At 34.7% G+C, this 19,359-nt stretch overlaps 1 protein-coding gene across 1 annotated transcript; it reads right to left on the reverse strand.

Annotated features, from left to right (window-relative positions):
* Positions 1–3: 3 nt before the first annotated feature.
* Positions 4–10,769, reverse strand: LOC113755626 (sacsin-like; the record flags this gene model as incomplete). The annotated part of the gene is made up of 3 exons (XM_027299590.1): positions 10,396–10,769; positions 5,920–6,646; positions 4–5,253 (listed from the first exon to the last, which is right to left on the reverse strand). Coding segments are annotated over exons 1-3 (6,351 nt in total), but the record flags the coding sequence as incomplete, so codon positions are not given.
* Positions 10,770–19,359: the final 8,590 nt, after the last annotated feature.

Consider the following 19,359-nt stretch of genomic DNA (forward strand, 5'->3'; position numbering starts at 1 on the left):
AAATGACTTCAGATAGTTCCATAGATGGCCCATCCATTGCAGGCTAGGATGACCTTCAGATCCAGGAATCCAAATCACCTGTCTAGCATGCTGCCAATCTGCAGGAAGTAATCTCAGAAATAGTTTCTCAAGCAACGGGCATGTCAAAAAAGAAATATTAAAATCCTCGCTCTCAGCTATATCACAGAACTTCTTATGGAGGAAATCAGGAATGTTGCAGTCAACAAGTTGATGAGGCACTGAATCCTTCAGAAGGTCATACCCAGCACCTTGTGCAAAGAAAATTCGTTCACTTAGTCCCCTCTTCTCTAATTTTGTAAATGACCCATCAGAAAGAGGTATTAGTGGTAGACCATAGAAATCATCAGATTGAATGGGGGATTTAAGATCCAGCAAGCAGTATTCAAGGGCCAAGGTCATTGCACTTCTATCCCTGAATTCACGTTTCCTCCGAATTAACAATCTCCGCAGTAATTGGGGTGTAAGAAAATGCAAAGATGAGGAGATCTCCATAAATTTCTCGACGAGTACCTTAGGCATCATTACCACAGGTAATCCAGCATCTGACAAGACATCCACAAGTTCACTTGCTTTCTCAAAAGAATAATCAGGAAAAATAGCTTGCTTTGTTGTGATCCATTGCCCCCCTCTGGCCCTGGCCCTTGTATATAATACACGAAGTTCAAATTCTGAAATAAAGTCATAAAGCCGCCGGACCAGTAGTCCCCAAGGTTCAACTCCTACCGCTGTTGGCCAAAATGAAAAATACAAATCACAAGGGCCAATTTCTTGTGCAACTATTTCAAGTAACCGACCATAAGCTGGGGCCGCCACATCTTCAAGGAGATGCATGTTCCAATCAGACCGTTTCTTTCCACCCCCTGCCATGTCATTTCCAAACCATATGTCCCTTCTATTTGAAGACAATTCAAAATATGCATTGACATGCACAGGAAGACCAGTATTTATTGGAAGTGGCAAGAAACAGAAGGCACGACCATCAAAAATTTTTCTGTCCTGTGTTGTACTTATTGGTACCTGAATTAAGTCAGGAGTAATGTGAAAAATCTCACCAGGATCTATGGCATTTTCACTCAACTCTCTCTCAATGTTTACACTTTTCAAATGAGAAGCAACACAAGCCCAGGGAACATACTTATGAAACTTCATATCAGAGGTTGAAGAGTTATTATTTCCATGAATACTAGCCAAGCATTCACAAGTTAGCCACAAATGTGACTTTCGAGAAGATGTGCTCTGTTCTGAAATGACAATCTTCTGATACTTCCATGGCAACTCAGCTCCTATGGACTTGCTCAATTTGTCAAGGAACTGACCTCTATCAAATAAGTTTTGCTGATTTCCATACATAACATTAAAAATTTGACTGCTTTCAGCGTCAGACTCACTCACATGATGCTTGCGAACACAATGCAGTAATTGCATTTCAGTACCAGACCCTTCTCTGACAAAAATGGATATTGTCTTCACATTGCGTAGAAAAACCAAAGTCTCAGAAACAACTTCTGAGAAAGAAGAAAAGAGCGACAATACATCATTTGGCGTGTAGTCTTCTTTCTTTATTTGGCTTCTGGAAGCCATGGTAGCACTCCTCAGAGGAAAGCGGAACAGAGTGCCGGGAAATGATTGCTTCAAATCACAACCAAAATGTAGAAATGGAGAAAATTGATCAGGAAATTGTTCCAAAACCCTTCTACCAACAAACTTAATCCGCAGCCCAGGGTGCGAAGGAGAAATTCCAGGTAAATTACAGGCATGAGGATCAAACATGACAATATTTTCCCCTGAAACAAAAGATGGAACATCTGTAAAGTGATAAACGCAATTAAATCCAAGTCCAAACCTTCCAATTGCAAATGGCTTCTCCAGCTTACTCTCTTGACCAATACGTGAAATTGCATACAAATCTTGAGGACTGAAAACAGAGTCATTGAAACAATACAAAGCAGGGCCCTGCCAATCAGCCATTTCAGGAGAAAGAACAGATGAAGTTGCATATTGAGTTTTATCCAACAAAAAAGTCACTTGGGAAGCTCTTGCATCTTCTGCATTCTGAACCAGCTCAAACAAAATACCAGGCCCATCAGCATACATTTCCAGTATATGTCTAAGCCTGGTTGTTAGCGCTTCATGCTGCCCGAATGCTTCAGCAGCACCAGACAAACTCAAATTCATAGAGTCAGCACTCTCTGCAAGCACCATTCTCCGAAGAGAGCGCACACCAAGCCTCTCTGCTACATCATTAGATATGCTCCTATGCACAAACTTTTGAACAATTTGTTTTACATGTAAAGACATATTTGTTGTGTTACCCATAGATCTCTCAGAATCCTCTGAGTCCAGTAACCATGGAGCATCATTATAGACCAAATCTGCAGCATTAAAAAGTCTGCATGACATATCCGGAAGATAGATCTTAATATGATCATCATAAGACTGACTATCAGCCAGATGTTGCGCTATGAGAATGGCAGCCCTTATCTCCTGGGGATCAAGAGGGGAGGACTCCTTCCTAGTGGCCATCCTAAACAAAATATGAGCATAATCACTGGGGTTCAAGAATTCTCGAATGCCAAGCTCCAAAAATAGGTCCCTGAAAACAGCCAAGTCACAAGGAATTATTCGTATATAAGGAGCCAAATGAAGAGGACCATCAAGCACAACCTCATCCAAGGTCGCAAAGCCATCTCCAACCCAAACCCATCGGCTACCTTCTAGAATAGCCTTTACAATGTCCATTTCCTCTGAACCAATCATGCCACTTAATATTGAGGATATTCTAGGCATTGCCAAGGCCAATTCCTGCCGAAGCACCAGATCAGTAACAAGTTCATTATTTTTCCCAAGCTCAAGCAATTGTGCAGCAATTACACTTCCCCCAGGTGGAGAAGACCAACCAAGATATTGTGATAATGCTGAGGAAGAGCACTCTCCATCCAATATCCGCATGCTAGCAGAAACAAGCCACAAATCTGAGTAAAGCCTTACAAGCTTAGGAGGGGCAACCATAGATGAGACAGCAGGCCATGGTAAAGACTGATATGGAGAAGAGACAAGAACTGGGCACCAGCAAATCATTCGGAGATCATTCCAGAATTTTTCAAAGTCAGATGTGGCATGACGATGTTTAAATGCACTTGTAGCTCTTGACAAAATTCTATTTACGGTTCGTTGGTCATTCTTGGTCGACTCAGGTAACCATTTCATGGCATGCACTTCTAGATATGAAAGAAGCACTTTACCTTTTGAATGAGCACTTTGTGGACTGCTATGCATTGACCGTTCAATTTGCCTAGCACTTCGTAATATCGTCTCAGTAGAAATAGTTGTCTTAAGACCCAAACTTTGCAGCATATCTAAAACATCTGATTCCTGAAAAACACCACATGGAAAGCTCTCAGAGTCATCCAATAAAGCATATAACTCTTCATTCCTGGGATCATACAACACGGATGGACTTCGCAAAGAACCAATAGATGTAGGAAGGAATTCCAAATTGCTAAGATGTTCCCTAAAAGATGCATCTTCTACACCCAATTGAGGCAGCTGTTTGAGAATTGAAAGCATAATGCTGTCACGCACATCAGTTTCCAACTCCCTTACCCTGTTTAGCACGTGTTGGCTATAAAACTGTGCCTTGCTCATTCTTTGAATACCATGATATCTATTCAGCACCTCCTCTTCGGTACTTGACAAACTAGAGACAAATTCATTAGAAAGGAGGTTCTCAGGACAATCCAAAGGGGGCAAGTACTTTTGAGGATTCAGCAGGTTTGAATACTGAAGATTTTCAGTGGATCCTTGACCATGCATACTGTATATAGGCAACCTCTTGCAATCCAATATGTCAGAATCATCCATAAAGTTACCAATGTACCATTTTGGATCCAGAAGAAAATGGCGTAGTTCATCTCTCTCTTCTGCTGTCAAACACTGGAGGAATACTTGTTCAATGCTGTCACTTGAAGTAAACACATCAAATATAGACTTCAAAACACCAACTCCATCAGCATCATACATATAGTGAAATAAATCAGGATGATCAATGCCATAATTGCTGTTTAGTATCTTACATCCTATCTTAACGAGGAGATTTTGCATCTTCTCAGACAATTTGTCTACACACAATAATTTTATCTCCCTACATGGTCGATACAAATGCCCAGAAAGTGATGGCAAGATTGGCCACTCACCAAATAAGGACAACTTTTCACATTGATCCTTAAGATAGCGCCACAACAGCACAAACCATGATGTAGCTGGATGATTGGAGTTTGTACTTGGATCCCAATGGACTTCCATTTGATATTTCCATCCAGCAGGCACAAATTTACAAAATAATAAAAGAAACTCATTCAGATTGAATACTTTTATATTTGCTCCAGAAACCCTTGCAATAGCTAACAATCTGCTCAATATGTTGGGAGGGATATTCTTATCAATCAATCTTTCTGAGATTTGTTGAAGCAGCAAATGTTCCAAGTCATTGCAAATAAAGTAAGAGATACCCTTTGAAGCTTCGGACAATGATCCAAAGTCACCATTTGCCAAAGGAAGCAGAGGCAAGTTTAGTGCATGTTTACCAACATCATCATCAACCAGGTCCTCAAGGCAATACTCCAACAACATAAGGTTAGAGGATCTGTCGATTACACTTGTAGAACTTCTACCTCTAAGAAAGTTGCGTACTGAATCAGGAGTAACCACTCTATGCTGTACGCCAGAAGCAGAATTTAAGAACATATTGAATAGGCTATTTGGCAACTGAACCACAGGCATTCCTAGCTGTACAAGAGCCTCGCTGATTTGCTTACTTTTACTTGAAAATTCCACATCATGAAGAAAAGCTCCAGCTGGTGAAATCCATGTCCCTCCTTGAACCTCTGAGTACATCACAGGAGAGTCACTGATACTTCTATAAATGCACTCAACTAAAATATTCCATGGCTCTTGGAAAGAACCAGTTGGCCACAATGAGTAATACGAGTTTGTTGGCCCAAGTAAGTGCCGCACACCAAGCAATAAATAAGAAAAAGTAGGAGCTATAACATCCTCTAAGAGAAGCCTATTCCAGACCGAACGTATTCTCCCAGACCTGTCCATGTCAGCTCCATACCAAATCCCACGACGATTAGACGACACCTCAAAGTATCCATTAATTTGCACATTTAATCCAGTTTTGACAGGTAAAGGGAGGAAACAGAATGCCTGGCCCACTTTAGAAACATTATCCTGAGAGATACAAAGTCAAAAGAACATCAAAAATCATGAGAGCAACAGAAAAATGTCTCTTTTTTCTCCTTTGGGGGCGGAAGGGTTACAGGAAATGGGGAAAGAGAAATAAAAATTAACCACTGTCGAGATTGCAAGTCACAGATGCGGAAAGGCATTCCTCCTGTCACACTGGATGCACACATAGTATCCGCATAAGCATACCTAACTACATAGTATAACTTATGTGTCAAATAGATCAGCTACCAGTATATCCTGTCTTTGATCAAAAATTATGATGCTTTAATGCAAGAACCAATGCATGATTCCATTAGTATAAGTACTACATCAAACTTGATTCAGTAATTTGCATTTTATACACAGCCAAGATATTCCAAGAGGCAGGCAAGTGTTCACAAAATAGTAAAACTTGAGAAATTAACAAGATATGTTTCTATATATCATATGAAAACAAGAAAAAAGGCATTGACATTAAAGTGAAAGCTCATCTGATTAAAAAACTCTAAATTCATTCATATTTCCTTCTCTTTATTTATAAGGAAATACTCAAAGCATGGGATACGGCAGAGGTAGGGCACATTCTCAGGATGAGCACCTATCAAAACCAGAAAAGGAATGGTAATTCAAGGAAGCAAGGACAATCTAAGCATAAGAACAAGAAGTTACATTAGATGAATCATCTGAAACACATGCAGCAACAGATGCCCAAGGCAACAGGTGAATGTCAAAATCCTTTGCTGCAGTTGCAGCAAAAGAACCTATCCTACTGGATGTTGATGCCATTGTTTGCACTATATGGTAAGTGTCAGTTCTCTTGTCAGAATGATTCCCCCCCATTGCCTCACTTAAGAACTCCAGTGAAAATGCATCCATTTGAGAGTCGTGGGAGTCTGTTGGATTTGACAGTCTCAGTAGTGCCTGGCGGTGCCAAATTATATCTTTTGTCACTGAGTTGACGGAGCAAGAATATATCTTCCTAGGCTCAGGCATGTCATCATCCCAAACACACATTTCTATTGACAGTATACTTTTAAGAAAAAGTAGTGAGAAGACTCCTTCCTCATATAGTTGATCAAACATCAAACTGATGTCATCTTCACTGTATGATTGCTTGGAGAGCTTACTATTGGCTGCCTGATCAGCATTTCTCAAAGGGAAACGAAAAAAAGTTCCATGGAAAGGGTTTTTCATATCGCAACCATAACCACAATATGGAGAAAACTGGTCTTTGTACATGAAGATGGCTGAAGAACTAACAAACTCAATTCTCTTTCCAGGATTTGCAGCGGAGATATTTGGGAGGTAAACTCCTTGAGGATCAAATATTACCACATATTTGCCACTTATAAAAGAGGGCAAGTCAGTGAGATGGTACACCGAATTGAAGCCAACCCTGGAAGAGAAAGCATCATCTGTGAGTCAAACACCCATAGGTGCTACAAGAAAACTCTTCCATATCAGAAAACAACCACTAAAATCTCAGGTAGCTGCAAACACAAAATAGAACAACTCTGATGCTTTTCAGGGCTGCAATATAAGTTGATAAAAAACAATGACAAAACTGAAATCAAAAATTGCCAAACATTTGGAATTGAACAAAAAAATGGGGAACAAATATGTTGACTTCCAAAATCAATGAATTTTTCACATTATAATCATATTATGAAGCAGCAGCAAAATAGGCACAAACCATAAACTCTAGGAGAAAAAATACATGAAATTTACAAAAAATTTATATTCAGGTCAGAAATGCAGGATGGCAAGATCTTAAAGCAAAATTGCTGTTGAAAGCAAATGGGTACATTTGCCAAAATTTGGTGTATTGAATCATTTCGTTAACAAAATGTATCCTATATTACAAGCGAACACTTTCAGAACTACAAAACCTTTGAAAGAGGTGGGGACTGGGGACCAGTTGTTTGAGAAATTTCAAATACAATGGAGTCATTCCCCAACGACACTGTTCACAGGCACAAAAACAATTAGACGGGTCCACATCCACCAAATCAAACTAGGCATTTGCTACACTTATGAAAGAAAAATCTATTGAATAGTTGAAACAAAGTAAAATAAATTGTAAGACGTAATGATCTACTTTAGGTCTCCTCCCAAAAAAAAATCCACTTTTAAAGGTTCACAATAGTTTAAGATGGAACCTAGTCATCAAACTCAAAACCAATTAGCAACAACTGGCCCAAAATTTTATTTACTTGAATGGAATCCTTCCAAAAAACCAATGCAGGCTTTAGTCCCTTGACACCCACCTGACACACGATATGGAATTGACAAGAACACATTAATTAGGAAAAGGCTTCGTGTGCCTATGAAACTAAAGCAAGCAAGCAAAAAAGTGAGCCATATATGGACCTTGAATGGGAGTTGATGAGTTAAATAACCAAAGTTCAAATTTGATACCATGTAAGATCTATAGATCAACAAGCTGATTTTCTTGTAACAGACTGGGAGGTTCACAAGTAAAATGCATTTGTTACAACTTAGGAGCTTATAATAAATACAATCCAACTTGAGGAGAAGTATTATGGGGAGAAGTTACAGGACAATAATAAATGGTAACTAAACTTCAAATTTCCATTTTTTTTATGAACATCTAAGAAAAGTTCCATTTTTTATTAAAAAATAAGAAATAGTTAAAAATTTTCCAAACATTTTAGGGCCATTTATGGTCAGGAGAGAACAGAAATAAGTCCTGCATATTCTCCTGAAAAATATTAGGGCATAATATGTGGATATATACATCTAATATATTGTAAGGCGTAGACAAGAAAATGGGCATTCAATACTTCCAAACCCAATAGGTTTCAGAATTTAATAACATTTGAAACTTATCTTGTAAGGTTTTTAGGGCTATACGGCATTATTGTATTTTCACCAAGTGCTAAAATATTGTGTGACTATCATTTTCATGCATATCTCAAGGTATTACATTGCCGTCTCTAACCTGGAAGATACTAAGACAGGGAAAAGGTTTTAGAACATGCACTAGAATATGATGCAAAGTACATTTCAATCAATACGCTTATAGAAGAAACATCTTATGTGCATATTGTAATATCTCATTTATCATGGCTAAATTAAGTATTTCATTGACCAAAAAGCTAATCGCCTATGACATACCATGCCATACTTGCAGCATTGTAATGTCCTTTACTATTTGAAGTTTAAAACTATAATGTCTCAAATAAACACTTACGCTATAAAGTAGTTCTTGGCAGGGATTTAGTAAAGTCCCAAAGTCCCAGCTTAAGTCAAAACATTGACACGACTAATGTTTGACCAGATTATCTTGACACATAGCCCATTCCACCTACCAGGTCATATCCTGTAAAATTGGGTGCTTCAGGATTGTGTAAAGTGCCCGAGTACCATGAGGTTTAATTATCCAGTTCAGTCAAAATTTAGGAGTTAGTCAGATTTGGCTGCCTAAACTAATTTTGCAAGATCAAGCCCAATTCCGTTTCTAAATCTTTCAACTTTTAGCTTTCTTAGTTGTTAGGTTTGCTTAGGTATAAATATTCATCCAGCAATTAAATTTCTTAACCTGTAACTCTGTTTCTTATATACCAATCAGTTGGAATAAATATATGAAAAGGATGGCATGAAAGAATTTATGTTGAGCTGAGATTTGAATGTGCTGGGCTTTCTTTGAAATCATTCGAAGGAAATTCAGACAAGATTTCTCAAGGTCATGCTTTCCATTCTTCTCTTCCTGTTCCTTCTAGCTTTCTCTTTTTAAAGTTCTAATTCTGCACTTTCCTGTTACTGATCCTCGAAACTTCTACCACTAAGAATTATACTGGCACCTATATCAACTTTCAATTCTTGAACTACACCCTGTTAGTTCTTCAAACATAGCCAACAGCATGTCAGAGCATCCTTGATCCAAGCTATATAATAAATTCACAAGCCAAAAAGGAAGGAATAGATCAAAGGATTAAACATACTTTTTTACTGTACAATAAAGAAGATCACATTGAAAAGAGAATACTTCAATGGATAACTATATTAATTTGGGCACAGATCTCTTTACTGATCTTCAGAGGGCTGATAGATAGAGGTTGGAAGCCTAAACTTTATCCCAGACAGTTCATCACAATTCAATAAAACAGTCAAAATTACTATAGGAGTTGTGCTAAGTGCAGATGATCAGCAGTCAGGATAGGATAGCATAACAGCTTTATATACTTTCTCTAATCTGCTCTAACTAGAATTATCAAGTCTAAAGCTTGATCTTTTCCAACATGGAATGATTTATGCAAAGAAACGAGTGTTAGACAAACTAGAAGAGCATTTTATCCTTCAAAATGGAGGATAAATTACATTAAACTTCATCTCAACTCAAAAATTCAACCAATAAACTCAATTTGGTAATGTACAGGGTAAATTACGTTGAATTTCATGCAATTAGGTCCAAGATTGAATTTGCCCCTAAAATATTTAAATCAGAACTTTGTCAATATTACTAAATCCTTGAACCTTACTGCTTTTTAACACACCCAAACTTTAATATCATGAGGACAAATGTCCTCTCATTTTCCTAAAGGTATTTCTTCCCCTTGTTATCTGTTTTTTAAGAACATTAGTTCTTCAGGGCACCAGTTCCAATGATGATTGCTGTTGCACATTTGTGGTTAATCTTTTGTTTATCTGATGGTTTACAGAAAATTTCATGCCCTAAAAAAAGAAAAGAAAAGAAACAAGTGAGTTGAGTATTGTGATTTCATTGAGAAGAGCTACTGGTAAGAGTAGTGGCAAGTAGCACAAGTAGTGGGAGTAGAGGATTGTGTAGTCTTAGGTTTCTTGGGAGCACATTGGTTGAGAAGAATAAAAAGAAGGAAACAAGGAGCAAAAAGAAAAGAAAAATGTGCATTAAATCAATGAAGGTAAATTCATTCACAAACTTAAAAAATGTAGATAAACATGGCCGGAAAGAGAGATCTATGCCATACAGGGCCGTTCGGATGACTAAAGAGAGCACCGCCTGCTGTAAACTTTTTTACTTTTTTCATCAAAAAAAGTGCTGTAAAATAAAAGTCTTAAAAATGGGCAAAATGAAACATTGACACTAAGAACGAAATATAGCTACTAAGAACTACAAGAAAAATGTAGAACCATAGAAATTACCCAAAGCGACCAGTTTTCCAAGCCTGTCCATGTTTAGAACTCCCCCCAATCCTGGAAATACTAACAAAATCATCCTCGGAGAAAACGGCGTCGTTGTAAGCAAGCAATGCAGGGCCCTGCCACTGCGCAAGCTTATCCGAGAGCAAGGATTGGGTGCCGTGCGAACGGCGATCGAGGCACAAAGAGACCTTAGTAGCTCCGGCATCGTCGGCGTTCTGTATAAGTTCCTTCAACACCGTCGTTCCCTCCGGGTAATTCAACAAAACCTCGCGAATTCTGCGGGTCAGATCCACCTTCTGCCCGAAGTCTTCCAGAAGAAGATTATCAGCTGGAGACGACGATGATGACGTTGACTCTACAGGAGAATTCTTCATTTCTGGTAGATAAGATAATTTGGAGATTCTTCTTCTTCTTTCCGTGTAGTATTCTCATTCAGTAGATGACCAAGTAATCATTCTATGGAATACAAAGAAATGTTGAAACGAAATTTTGTACAAGGGAATGACCATATATACACGTACTAGAGAATTGACTGTTTGTAGAGGCCGCAGGCAACCATACATGGTACCCAAGCAAACACAGATGCCAACTGGCTCAACGCAACTTGGAGGAAGAACGGTTTGTCACAAAAGATTGTTATCTGCGTAGGAGTTGTATTGATAAGCAATATGTATAAACCTCTTTTGATAAGCAATATGTATAAACCTCTTTAAACAACCTATGATCAGTCCAAAAGCATACCCTGATTCATGGTGGTAACTGAAACCGAACCTACTCAAACTTTTTATTACAAAAAAAACAGAAATTATGCTGGAGCTCTGCTCTTGTTCTTCATTTCTAATATGTACTTTATATTTGTGTGTACCTGTGCATAATCATTTATATTATGAACTAATGTTATATACATTAATGAGTGTGTTTGGATAGCCGAATAATGACCAAAATTTATTTGTTTACATCACAAATACAATTTCCAACACACCTTTTTATCTTCCTAATTACTTTTTTATCTCACATACATCACATCATAAAAAGTGTTACAGAAATTATTCCAAATAATATTTCAAATAATCTCCTATCCAAACACAATTGTTAGTGCAAAAAATATGACACATGGACAAAAGTAAATTTAAAATTTGGACAGTGATAATGTGACGTACATTAAACCTACTTGTGTAAAAAAATCTTTACTAATCCCTTATATAATATATATGTGTTATCAATAAAAGTTATTATAGCAAAACATCTACCATCTGTTTGGTTCCACTATGTAATGGCAATGACAATCATTATGGAAGACTCCTCAATGATAATAGATTTATAAAAATTCCTTTTGTAAAAGCTTGTACTTGGTATTGGTGGTGGGATGGGAATCAACTTTTTTTATTTTTTTTCCTCTTTTTCGCTTTTTTCCCCTTTCCTTGCATCTCATCTCTCCTGTTTCTTCTTCATCCATCTTTCATCTATACTCACTAATACAGTAAAGCTAATAACCAGTCTTCAGCCCCTAAAGGCCAACCGCTATTACGGCAGCTATTACGGCAGTAAAATAGAGCACCAAATTTTCTTCTTGGGTTTCTAAATTTGGATTTTGTTCATAACAATCAAATTTTTATCAAAATCCCTAACTCGACCATAAGCCACGATGAATTCGTCAACTTTTGTGTAAAAGAAACTCAAAACACCATAATCGAAATACCCCAATCTCAATGTGCCAAGAACCATAATGCCCCATGAATCAAGATTGAGGTGGAGATTAAAGATGAGAAAGCTTGGGGAAGAAAAGGAGATGAAGTAGAATGGGAGAAAGAGACAGACGGGAGGAGGTGGTAGAAGGAAAGAGTTTCAAGGAATAAAGGAGGAATGTGGTGGTAAGAGTTGGGTGGGGATGGAGGAGGAGATAGCAGTGGAAGGAGGTGGAAAAGTAGTGTGACTCTTCTTTGATTTTTCTAAGTTGAATTTGGTTTTGTTTTTCAACTTCTTCTAGAAGGTGGGTAATGGAGGTGATGGTACCAAATTTATGAGGGAATGGCTTTTGGGGTTTGAATGACCCAAAAGCAGATAACGAAGAATCCCTTAATGTACCAAACACATAACCAAAAGGAATCACCACCCTTATATTCCATTGAGGAGTGCAAAACCTCCCAGCCAAACGGGTGGTTAGAATTAGAATTGCTAAAATGTAGAAAAAAAGTCTAATGAAAACATTATAAACCTAAAGCACAATAAAATATACATGCCTAATCCATGAAGTATCAACTATCACAAACACATTATAGGCAATGAAAAGGGGCATTGCTTTTTAACAAAAAGGTCCTAATCATATTGCTTTGTATCTTAAAATATCCATAGAAAATGCCAGCATTTGAAGGATGTGACTGGATCTAACTAAACATTTAAACATCAACATACCGCTACTATCTCAAATACAAAAACTAAAATGCCATGAGTACTTTTTTGTCTGCTCCTTTTCAATTGAATATAAGTACAACAAATGAATTGTGAGATTGTGGAATAAAAAGAAGTAGTTTGCCGACTCAAAGATCGTGGTCAACAATAAAGATGTTCCAATTCTAGTGAAATGTTCTCTGAAACATATTATACAGTTTGTTTGGATAGAGAGAATTTGGATGATTTGTTTGAGATATTTACTGTAGCACTTTTTGTGATGTGATGTATGTGAGATAAAAAGGTGATTGGGAAGATAAAAAGGTGATTGGGATTTGTGAGGATAAATTTTGCAAACCAAATTCTCTCTATCCAAACAAACTTAATCACCGGAGTTGCCTCACACCTCTTCCCCTTAGTGCCTTAATGCCTCTTCTTCATGGTTGAATGGCTGGATGGGTACTTTGATTCTTTTGGTTGGGTTACTAAAACTTCCACTCTCTCTTTAGCAAAAGTCCAAGGTTGGCTATTTAGAAGTGGATAAAAAAAATTTTGAATGAAGAAAATTTTTATTTTCCTTGAATAGTTTTCAGAATGCTAGTTTCTACCATTGTGTCCAATAGGTCTGGCACAATAGTATTTATAGATGGGAAGTCCAGATATGAATCTTTGGACTTAAGAAATATTCTATAATTTTTTCGGACTTCTTATAAACAAAGTATTTACAAGTTTTTTGACAAATCTGAAAAACATCTCTTTATGTCTTGTCACCTTTTTTGAGATGGCTGACAAAAGTTAGTTCCTTTTTATCGGAAATGGGGCAGGAACAGTTTGTCAGTGACAACCGTTCCTGAAGGTTCACGGCCACGATGTGGCCTCAAAAATTTGTGCGGCTCAGATTACATCATGTAACTCGATTTTCACACCATGTGTGGGACCCACAAAAAAATGTTATAAAATTACGTTGTATGCAATGTAAGTTACATCGTGTACAATGAAAGTTACGCGCCGTGAAAAATGAATACAACCGGCACAAACGGTTGCACCTGCAACCGTTTGTGCCCCTTGTCCCTTTTTATCCTTATATAGCATTTATAAGATTGACATGTTTTTCATCTCCCAAATCGTCATCTAGTGCATCATCCCTATATTCTGTATCAGGGTAATGTGATGATGATTCTATTTTATCTAGAAATTCTAAAACCTTTTTACTAATATGTGATTGTAATTTTATTCTACCTTATTTTATTTCAGTTTCTAAAAATTCTATGTTAGTTTAAAAAACAAGGCCTTTTTGCAACTTATTATTATACCTTGTTTTAAAAATTCTAATAATACTGTTTTAAAATGACTAATGTGTTCTTTAACATATCATCTATATATACTAGAACAAATTATCAATATTTTTTCAAAAATATTATCCATTTTACATTGAAATACTGATGATGCATTTTTGAGTCCAAAATGACATTATCAACCATTCAAAATATCCCAAAGGACAACTAAATGTTGTCCATTCTATGCTATCCGGAAGGATTCTAATTTGTCAGAATCCTGATTTACAGTCAAATTTGCTAAATATATAACATTCTTGTATTCTATTTATTAATTGATCTTTATTTGGAATATTATAACTATCTTCTAATGTATTATGATTAAATCTTTTATAATTTTTTACCATTCTACATTTTTCCCTTACTATCTCACTATATTTTCTTACTTTGAACGTTGCACTTCTATGAGAACTTGTACTTTTTCTAATGTAAATTTCTCCCAAACTTATGATGAAATCAACCAAACTATTATACTGCTTATCTTCTAGACTATGCAAACAATGTGAAAAAAGTACAATCTTTCTAGATATGAGAAGAGTGAAATCTTAGTAAATTTTTAGAAGAAAGTAGGCTTTTAATATTGAGAGATAGTATAGTATATCAAAATAAAAAGGAGAAACTAATTTCAGATTCCTAAATTATTCCAAGATAAATACCGGCACAGAAGATGATGCATAATTAGAACCACACATAGAAAATGTTTATATAGAATTAACAAATATAGAAAATAGGATTATATATCCAAGAGAATTAGAATTAACATTAACAGAGAAGGGATTAATATTGTTAGAATTTGAATTAGAACAAAAGGGACAAATAGAGGATAATGAATATTTATATTATAATGAAGATAGGAATATAAGGGTACGAACAAAAATTAATATTGAAAAAATTGACAAACAAATAGAATACATGGATAGTAGTTCAAATACTGGTAACCTTCCATCTTCAGAAATTAGAAATTATTCACCTAGCAATATTCCTAGAGTAACGTATAATGACTATAGAGATAATGAAAAATATTTAATGGTTAGAGACAAAAGACAACCATTAGAAGTTATAGATAGTAAAAATTTAATAGATAATAATTTAATAGATAATGGTAGTGTGTTAAATTTGGCAGCCCATGATTCACAGCTATGGGATAGTGTAATAGATGTACCGAAATATAAAGTAGTTCAACATTATATACAACAAGGGTTTGAACATACAGCACAAGAAATGTATACATATTTAGAAACATACTTAGGAGAAACTGCTAGAGGAGCATGGAAAAAATATAAAGAGAAATTTCCTAAGGAAGTAGTAAAAGATATAGTAATAGGAGCTAATTCTCATAACTTTACTAATAAAATATAATTTATATTAACAATTCAAAGTCCTAATTGTGGAACTAGAATGCAACAAGAGGATGCAATTAGGAAATTAGAACAATTAACAATTAAAAAATGGAGATATATAAAAGCCTTCTAACAAGATTTTTATTATTATACAACTCTAGTAGGATGTTTTTATGAAGAATTAATCTTAGAAAAGTTATTTTTAAAACTCCCAGGAGAATTATGAAAATAAATATATAATAATTATTAAAAAATAGAATAGAATACAGTATATGCAAAAAACGTAGCAACTTGTATAAAGTTAACAGTAGCCAATCTTGTGGATAAATGCTCATTTATAAAAATTCAAAAATAGCTTAAAGGAAAATATAGTTTTTGTAGTACTATATATACACCACAACAATACAGAAATAAAAAAGGTTAGAAACCAATATAAAAAGCCTAAAAAGAAAATTTTTAAAAAAGAAATATTATCTTAGAAAAATCTTCTGTCAAAAAGCCCATATTTAAACAAAGACATGTTAGGAATTTTGACAGAAGAAGATTATATAAGAATAAACTAGAATGCTATATTTGTTGTCAACCAAATCATTTAGCAAGAGATTGCTGTAGAAAAATAACATCTATAATAAACAGACAGTATTAGTAGAATGTGTTAATGAGGATATCTTAAATATAGATGAATACATGTCTGATTCCAAAAGTATATATAGCATTATATATATAGAAGACTTGGAAACAGATTGTTCAGATGAAGAACTAAACTTTGTTAATGAAATAACTAACATAAATAATCACTTAGGATATTTAAGCCAATTAGATTAAGTAGAAAAATATTTAAATGAATTAGTACAGATAGAATGTGAACATGACTAGATAAACAGGATAGGATCTGATAATAAACCATACCATAAATGTGAAAGATACCTAAAAATAACACTAAAATTTCAATATCAAACATGCCATAAAGAACCATGTACGTCTAGAAGAATAAGGAATAAAAGTAAAAACTATAGAGAAAGAAAAGGAAAAAAGAAAAGAACCCGTAGAACACTATTTAGAAAGAAGAATTAGAATATTAGAAAATAAAATAAATAAATAAGAAGATTATATATATAAAAATAAAGAATCAATAGAAGAAAAGGTTTATATAGTCAAAAAAATATTTAATCCAACAATAGAAACATTAAATATAAAAAACGGTGATAGTTCGTATACTGTTAAATTAATGGTTTTAGTAAAATTACAAGATGTAGAAATAGAAATTCCAATTTTAGTAACTACAGGATGTAGCAAAACAGCTCTAAATAGTGCTATAATTCCTAAAAATATCATACACAAACAAGTAGAATTTCAAAGGCAAAACAAATGGATGATAATATATATACATATACTAAGGTAGTAAAACACCTAGATTTTCATTTCAAAATAGGAGCTCTAATATATACTGAACCTCATTATATATCTAAAATATATATTAGACCTACCAATTATAGTCTTATAATAGAACTAGATTTTATTCTTCATTATTATTGTGGCTTACTACCAACTAGGACTGGTATTCAATTTCTTAAAAGTAGTTTCTTAACATATAACACTCCAAAGTGCACTAAGAAGTATGGTGGGACCTTTAACAATCCCCCAAAAGTTAGAATAGAAATAGAAAATCCCAAGAAAAGTGAATTTGAATACTATAATTGTATGATTAAAGGAGAATGTAAACAAAATAATTTAAAAGAAGATAATATAGAATTTTTAGTATAAATAGAACAAGAAGAATGGTTAAAAGACGATATATAATACACACAATTTGTTAAAATTGAAAAAATTTATAATTTGCTAGAAACCAGAATAAGTGAAATAGATAAGCCGTCGCGCCCCATTTTTAAAAGAAAAATAACGTGTTTATAAAAATGAAGTTTTTGATTTATTTGGAGTGAAAAATGAGTTTTTGATTTTTAGAAAATAAATAAAGAAAATGGGCATAAATGGGACTTTAAAAGTGCGACGATTTTGACCCAAAAATAATAGTTTAAAAAGGGTTTTTAATGAAAAAAAGAGTCGCCATTTGGCATTGAGTTAAGGTGTACCAAGTCAACTAAAATAAATTTTAAATGAAAAGTAAAGAAAACCCTTTTTAAACGACTCCAAGTCTGCGAAAATCAAGAGAAAAGGGGCCAGGAGTCACGGTTGAAGAAAGGGAAGATAAGGATAAAATCCAAGGCACCCTTTTAACCTAGTCAAGGTTAGTTGCATGATTTAATCAAAAAATTTCTTAATTTAATCTAAAAACTTATTACAATTGGATGTTACTATATGAATGCAAACCTAGACCTAATGGATATCGAGGGGTCGGAATATCTCTTCAAATCTTGATTGGTGCAAATCACATTAATTGTGATGCCCAAGAGTGACTCTTCGAAGAGGTCACAAATTTGCAAAAAATGGGACTCAAAGAAAAAGAAAGAAAATAGTAATATACAAATATACGTGACCTAAAGGAATGCATCATAATGGGTACGGTGTATTAATATTCGTGACTTAAATTTTCCCTTTGATAAAGGGAATACGAGCGTGCTAAGGTTAGAAAATCATACTCGTCCATATCCTATATTCGAGGAGTTATTTCCCTATCTAATTAAGCAAATGATCAGGCTTGTTTGGTAGACAAGTTTTTTGCCAAGTTTGTCCGCTACAAGTTTTTTAAAAACTTTAGATATAGTAATCTAAAAAAACTTATCAAAATTTTTTAACTATATACTTCAAAATATTAAAAAAAAAACATACTTCAAAAATTTTTTTAAAAGCTTCTACAGTAAGCTACAGTAAAGTTTTAGACAAACACTCAAAAAATTTACTTGCCAAACGGGGCCCTAATCTAGTTCTAATTCTCCTTAAATGAGATGCAAATATAAATGTTATGTTTTATACATAGGGATAGGAGATATACATAGGGAAATATCATGCAAAAGTGATAAGCATCAGAAAAAGTGGGAAAATATGCATGAAATATAGTGATTTGTCACACAAACATAATTTAATGTGTGGACGGTCCCTAAGGGTCTTGCATTGGACTAACCCATGTCTATAAGTTTTCACTAGCGCTTGACTAGTGAAAAATCGACAAAAGGGCTACAACTAGCGTTGGACTAGTGTGGAATCGAAAAAAAGGTCACAACTAGCGTTAGACTAGTGTGGTGGCGTCATGCATTTATTACAATCAAATAAATCATATAAAACATGATAAAAGCAAATAAACACATAATATCACATAAAACACATAGCACATAAATATGGTATCTAGATGCAAAGGTCCTAAGAAAGTGAGTAAACACGTAAACACATAGGCATGCAAAACACACAAAGCAAATAAAGCGAATAAAAATCTAACTATTACATTTGAGGCCCTAACTACAATATAAAAGGGGAAAGAATGAAATGAAATGATATAATAATCTAACTATTACAATTTGGCATTTAAATGCCTCTCAAATAACTAAAAATTAAATTAAAATAAATATACAAAATTAAACAAATGGAATGAATAAATAAATAGATGAAAATAAAAAACATTCAAAAAAGTATGCAATTACACATATAAAGTCACATAGGAGCACATAGGATCAAATAAAATCAAAATAAAGGAATAGGGTGTACCTCCCTTGAATTGGTGACCTAATGGAATGAAATTTTTCTTATTTACTCTCCAAAACAAAGAAAAAGGTCAAGACATCACTTTAATTAACAAATAATCACATAAAATGGAAATAAACACGAAATTGAATCAGTCAAAGCATTCAAATAAAAGTAAAAAACCCATATTCAACAAATTAAAACAAATAAGGACCCAATTGAAAGAATTAAAGAAGTTTGAGGGGTCAAATCATTATTATTACAAATAT

Source organism: Coffea eugenioides, unplaced genomic scaffold (assembly GCF_003713205.1).
Source record: "Coffea eugenioides isolate CCC68of unplaced genomic scaffold, Ceug_1.0 ScVebR1_1631;HRSCAF=2514, whole genome shotgun sequence".
Lineage (NCBI taxonomy): Eukaryota > Viridiplantae > Streptophyta > Magnoliopsida > Gentianales > Rubiaceae > Coffea > Coffea eugenioides.